Here is a 6,714-nt window from a genome sequence, read left to right as displayed (position 1 = left end):
GGCTACTGCAGTCAGTCTTTGGTGACCTGAAGGTTATACAATTTGGGGTTCCTATTTAAGAAAAATAAAACAAAATTACAAATACAAAATTAGATAAAGGGCCATGGAAGGAGCTCCTACAAGCGGCGGCCCGAAGCCTAAGGGCCATTAGCTTCATGGTGCAGCTGTCTCTGCCATGTGTACCCCTGTAAGTATGAGCATACTTATGGGGACAGCAGATTAATTTATTTGCTTGAGATGGGGGTCTTGCTCTGTCACCCAGGGTGGAGTGCAGTGGCACAATCATAGTGCACTGTAACCTCGAACTCCTGGGTTCCAGTGATCTTTCTGCCTCCATCTCCCAAGTAGCTGGGACTACAGGTGCACACCACCGTGCCTGGCTAATTAAAAAAATTTTTGTGGAGACAGGTTCTCACCATGTTGCCCAGGCTGGTCTTGAATTCCTGGCCTCAAGAGATCCTCCTGCCTTGGCTTCCCAAAGTGTTGGGATTATAGGTGTGAACCACCTTGCCTGGCCAACAGCAGAAACATTTAAGTACATCTTACAGAATAGATTTTTCACATTCCTTGTTTGATACAGTGAGCTCATTTAATCTCAATAACCTTTTAAAAAATTAGACTTTTTATTATGAGATATAATTACAGATTCATATGCAGTTGTAAGAAATAATACAGAGAAAGCCTGTGTACCCTTTGCCCGATTTCCCCCAGTGGTACCATCTTATAAAACTATGGTACATTATCAAAACCAAAATATTGGCTCACTAACCCTTTGAGGTATGTGCTATCACCCCCATTTTTATTCCTGATTAAACTGGGGTTCAGGGAAATGCACAGGCTTGTCCCAGGTCACCTAGGAGTTAAATATGGTCTCTGACTTCCAGGCAGTGGTGTTTCCATCTGACTGTGGGCTTCGGGCAGCATTTGTTTGATCGTTCGTTTGTTCATTCCTTCCTTCAACAAACATCTATTGAGTACCTCCTATGAGTCAGATTCTTTCATATGGGTTATTTAATTTAATTCTTCAACAGTGCTGGGAATCAGGAAATAATGTTTTCTTTTTATATCTGGCAAAATTGGCTCAGAGAGGTTATAAAAACTCTCATTTATAAAGGAGGGGCAGTATATTTGGATAATCCCTCCTTTTATGTCAGGTATTGTGCTAGGTACTTTACATTTGCAACTTCCTTTAGTCTAGATACAATTATAGAAGGCAAGTTTTATCATCTCCATTATTTTGTAGCTGATGAGGAGCTCAGGGGGACTGGAATTCAAATCCAGTTCTGATTCACTGTGTTTTTTTCCATCATATCCTGCCGAGGGGGTGGGGGGCAATTATTCATATGTTCTTTCATTCATCCAATAAACATTTTTGAGCATTAACTCTATATCACTACCCAGGTAGGTGGTGGGAATAGAAAGATAAAAAACAGCCCCATTTCTGCAGAAGCTCAAAGCTGAGTCCAAGAGACCGAAAACCAACAGTTACAGTATTGTGCTAAGAACTATGAGAGCCATACCTAGAACTCTAAGGATGATTGATTTCACAGCCTTACTTGGGGTTTATCCTGCCTTCCAGGCAGTAAGCGTCAGAATTACTGCATCCCAAAGTGGGCCAACAGCATTCAGAACTGTGCATCTCAAAGCCTTGTTTTTTCTCTTTGGACAGGGACTTCAAAATGAGTGTCCCTGACTATATGCAGTGTGCCGAGGACCACCAGACTCTGCTTGTGGTGGTCCAGCCTGTTGGCATTGTCTCTGAAGAGAACTTCTTCAGGATCTACAAGAGGATTTGCTCCGTGAGTCAGATCAGCGTGCGGGACAACCAGCGAGTGCTCTATATCCGCTATAGGCACCACTACCCACCAGAAAACAATGAGTGGGGTGACTTCCAGACCCACCGCAAGGTCGTGGGCCTCATCACCATCACAGACTGCTTCTCGGCCAAGGACTGGCCACAGACCTTCGAGAAGTTCCACGTGCAGAAGGAGATCTACGGCTCCACGCTGTACGACTCCCGGCTCTTTGTCTTTGGGCTGCAGGGGGAGATTGCAGAGCAGCCCCGTACGGACGTGGCCTTCTACCCCAACTACGAGGACTGCGAGACTGTGGAGAAGAGAATTGAGGACTTCATTGAATCTCTCTTCATTGTGCTTGACTCCAAGCGTCTGGACAGAGCCACAGACAAGTCTGGGGATAAGATCCCCCTTCTCTGTGTCCCGTTTGAGAAAAAGGACTTTGTAGGATTGGACACAGACAGTAGGTAAGTTTACCTAGACACCTGGGTTCCTTGGCTTCCTTGCTTACATCAGAAGGGATAAGTTATTGCAGCAAGGCTTAGAAAGGTGTTGCCCACTGGTTTTTAAAACCCGTGACTTTTAAAAACAGGGACAGTCTTTGGTTAGGGGGAGTCTTTCAGAGTTAGTGGTACACTCACTTCCCTTTTCCAGGGGGGAATCCCAAGTGGGGCTCTGGGGAGCTGCGTCCAGTACAGGAGCCGCAGCCACTCGAGACTTTCAAGCCATAGAAACGAGGCTAGTTGAGATGTTCTGAGAATAAGATGCGTACCAGATTTTGAGACTTGCTACTGAAAAAAGAATGTAAAATATCTTGCTAATATTTTTTGTATAGGTAACGTGTCAAAATGATAGTATCTTACATATATTAGGTTAAATAAAATATTAAAGTCAGTTTCAATTGTTTTTCACTTTTTAAAATGTGGCAGCTAGAAACTCAATTTACTTATGTGGCTTGCATTTTATTTTTGTTGGGCATTGCTGCCCTAAAGCACAGTTTACAAAATTTTTTTCAGTCTTATACCTTTGATTTATAGATGAGGTGCTGAATCTGGAGAGGCAGGAACTAGGTCCAGGTTGAGCTAGAGGTGGAGCCCACATCTCCTGGTTCCCTGGCTGGGCACCCTGCATGTGTCAGGCTACTTACTTCTCACCTGATGGTCACGGTGTCAGATTCCTCACTTATAGAGCAGTCAAGACAGAGTATCAGGATGGCAGAAATGGCCACAGGGAGTCCTTAAAGAGCTGCCTTACACAAATGGAAAGTATGTCTGTGTTTTCTGTATACCAACGAGTGTTGGGTAGAGCAGGAAAATGTCAGTCTTCACATCTTGCCTGCTATTGATTCAGAAACTTTACTAAGAACCAGAATTGCAGATTTATTCTTTTTTGCCATTTCTTCTGTCCTGCCCACTGCTCTATTTCACCATGTAGCCATGTGACTGTCCAGCAGAGGATGAGATGCAAGCTTAGGCAGTAACTGCCCAGAGACACACAGGGAGAGTGCAGTGTAGCTGTGTCACTCACCGGCATTGTGGCCTTAGGCAGGGCGCCTGGTCACTCTGAATCTCTCTTTCTTCTTCTGTAGGATTCAGACATTGATCCACAGGTGAGGATTAAATGACATAATGTGCATGCTGGCATAGTGCCTACTGCAAAGTAGGTGCTCAGTATGTTTCTTGAATTTATCTGAGGTCAAACAGTGACTTTCTGGTTGTTGGTAAGTCTGAGGAGAAAATATCACAGAATTGACAAAAATAGTCCAAGTCCAGCCCCGGGAGTTGGAAGCACATAGTAGCCCCAGTCACACCTGCGTGTGGCACTTTGCATGGCCTGGAAGGAATTTTCATTTTCTCACCTAAACATGTGTATTTGGCTTAAGGAAAGGGAACACAGCATGTCATAGACCTGAACTGTGTTTAATCCTCACAGCAGCCTTGTGGTCTACTACAATTACTCTGGTTGGCTGCTGTGGGGCTGAGGTAGCAAGGTGTAGAAACCTGGGCAGGCACTGAATGGCAGAGCTGATATACACACTGGGTCTGACTCCAGAGCCTGGGACCTTCCCACCTTCCCTTGCAGCCCACTGCTATGCCTCCCATGCCTCTTGAAGAACTCACACTGCTGTTGGGGGGGCAGGTACCTGCAATAATCATTTTTATAAAGTGGTGCTGTATAGTGTACACAGTTCAGGGATTTCCTTGACTGGTACCTTCCTCCTTTGCCACACGGGGCACCAGTAACATTTTTCAGTCACAAGCTTCTTGGCTGTGAGGTTGCAAATCCACCAGTGAATGCCAGCTCCCTTGCCATTTTTTTTGAAGAGATAGAGTCTTGCTCTGTTGCCCAGGCTGGAGTGTGCAGTGGTGTGATAATAGCTTATTGTAACCTCAAACTCCTGGGCTCAAGTGATCCTCCCACCTTAGCCTCCCCAGTAGTTGGGACTACAGATGCACACCACCATGCCCGGCTAATTTTTAAATTTTTTGTAGAGATGGGAGTGATCTCGCTATGTTGCCCAGGCTGGTCTTGAACTCCTGGCCTCAAGTGATCCTCCCAGCTCGGCCTAGTAAAGCGCTGGGATTACAGAAGTGAGCCACTGTGCCCAGCCTCTTTTGCCTTTTAAAATCTGTGCTCACAATTTAGCAGGAATAAAGAGCATGTATTGGGATGTGGTGCCTCACATATAGTGGATAATAATACATGAGTGTTTGTTGAGAGCCTTCATGTGCCAGGCACAGCTCTAGGCACTGAAAATACAGCGGCAAGTAAAACTGCCCTCATGGCTGCCCATTCTACTCTAGTGGGACAACTGTAGTCATAAACGTCGTCATCATTTGGGCTTCAGTGAGGTAATGACGCCAGTGAACTTAAATCAAATACATTCTCCTTTGATAGCTGTTAGTAGGTTGTGGCTTTCACTACTCCATCACTGAAAGCAATGATTCAGTGCAGGAACAGAGCCTTGCTCCGCCTGCAACTCTTGGTAGGAGTGAGAAAGTGTTCAACCTGAAATGAGGTAGTATTTTGTAGCTTAATAGGAAATGTCTAGATGTAAGTGCAATTTTGCTTTGACACATTGACCATACTGGGAGGGTCTGTGACAGATAAGTCTAACTTCAGGTCCTAGACTTCCCAGTAACCCCAGGTGCAGATGAATTTTACCTAGAAGTTTACATGTTCCCCTACTCATAAAACCAATGGTCAGTTCTTGTATCTGTGCTGTTGTAGCTATCAAAATTATTTTTGTTCTTATGTGTTTCTAATTTTTGCTTGTTCCTCTTTCTTTTCTTTTTCTTTTTTTTTTCCATCATACTGCCCTGTGAGTATGTTGTTGGGTCTGAAAAGGTAGGCTGTGAACATATTGCATTAAAAATAGCTAGATTTCCCTATGTGCTGCCTTCTCATAGCCTTCATCGCTTTAAAAAACAAAAACTTACTGCTGCGTAGATCCATATGTTAATTGAGTAATCTTTTTGTTTTTTTAATATGTTTTTTAATTTTAGCTTTTTTAGCACGTAACCCATTGGAGTTTAATATTTGTTAAAATACTTGCTCTGGGAGAACTTGTTTGGTCTTTAGTGTTTGGTAACAAATGAGGCTTTATTAATTTTTTTGTTTGTTTCGAGGAAGTGAAATGCTAATTGATTTGGTTGGCTGCAGAAGGATTTTTCACAATATATTTTAACTGGAAAGGTCTAAGACTGCAGCGCCTTGCTTGGCCCTGGGCTTCTAAGTGAACACATCCGGCATGTGATTCCCAGCTGTGGCTGCGTGACGGTGACGTGCATGAGGGTGAAGCTGCAGCAGCGTGCTGGCAGCTGCGGGAGGGGAGCTGCGGGAGGGAGTGTCTGCCCGTCTTTCGTTTTGCCTTGAGCATGCCATTTCCCCTTTGCCTTCACCTCAGCAACTCTCCCCCATGAAGTGGGCAAAGGCCATTCTAAAACTGACACAGTCTTTTGCCCTGCTTTCTGAGGGTTCAAGTGAAATTTTTTTAAGTATCATGAAAATATGGCCTTCTCCTAAACAGCTAGTTCCCCTGGATCTTGCGGGCACGAGGACCTCTATAATTGACCACTGTTTCCCCTCTGCTCCTGCCAATGAGCATTCAGAGCCAGAGTGGTGATTCACCTGTGGCTACTGCACAGGCCTTTACCTGCACCAGATTTTCTTTTTAACCCTGCGAAGGCAAGGAAGCTGTCTCTGTACTTGTTGAAGATAACCATCACTGATGGCACGCCATTTATTTGTGTTACTGATCTAGACCCTTCAGCATCCAAGGTCAGCCATGCAGGACGATCTTTGGCTGACCTAGTCCGCCCACCCCATTTCATCTCACTGCAGGGAAAGGTTCTCACTTGTGTTTTGCTGCCACCAACGTGCTGCCCAGGAGCCTTGTTTCTTCTTTAGTGCTCAGGTCCAAATGTGAGCACGTTCATTCTTCATTTACTTTGTGTCAGTTGAGATAGGCCAGACTTTCTGAAATATTTCACCACATTCCAGGGTGGGAGAACAAAAAAGAAATGAAGGTAGCAAGTACAAGAAGTTGGAACTATTCAGCTTGGAAAATGCCAGGCAGGGATCCTGGGATGGCTGTTTTATCCTGGGCTGCGGGGCCTTTCCTGCCGCTTGCTGGATCCCGGGGTAGATGTGAGGACAGCCGGCCTGGGCTCCCCTCCTCCCCTGCTCTCCTCTGGTAGGTGTGCCGCCAAGACCATTACCCAGGAGCTCTTCTGGACATTAGGCCCCTCAGAGCCCAGACCATGGGAGAACTGTGAATCCTTGCCATGGGTTGTCCTCTTGGCCTCCTGTGTGAGAGACAAGTGCCTTTCCTAAGTGCCTTGTGCCAGGAGAGACCTCCCTCATTGGCAAGTGTCCTCCAGGGTGACTCAGCACACATTTATTGGGTGCCTGCTGT

General features: G+C 45.3%; 1 protein-coding gene across 3 annotated transcripts in view; it reads left to right on the top strand.

The window, feature by feature from the left end:
- Positions 1-1,669: 1,669 nt before the first annotated feature.
- The window catches only part of TRAPPC9 (trafficking protein particle complex 9), a 660,607-nt gene continuing 655,562 nt past the window's right edge, over positions 1,670-6,714 (top strand). For 2 of the 3 annotated variants that reach the window (XM_012648143.1, XM_012648141.1), the window contains exon 1: positions 1,670-2,263. In XM_012648143.1, coding sequence (XP_012503597.1) covers positions 1,680-2,263 — 584 coding nt within the window. In that variant the 5' untranslated portion in view covers positions 1,670-1,679. The remainder of the gene's footprint in view (positions 2,264-6,714) is intronic. The other variant, XM_012648142.1, reaches the window with a different exon arrangement.

The sequence above is a fragment of the Propithecus coquereli genome, unplaced genomic scaffold, assembly GCF_000956105.1.
Source record: "Propithecus coquereli isolate 6110/MARCELLA unplaced genomic scaffold, Pcoq_1.0 Scaffold28, whole genome shotgun sequence".
Lineage (NCBI taxonomy): Eukaryota > Metazoa > Chordata > Mammalia > Primates > Indriidae > Propithecus > Propithecus coquereli.
Note: the sequence above shows the minus strand (reverse complement) of the source record. Positions and strands in the feature narration are given on the sequence as shown.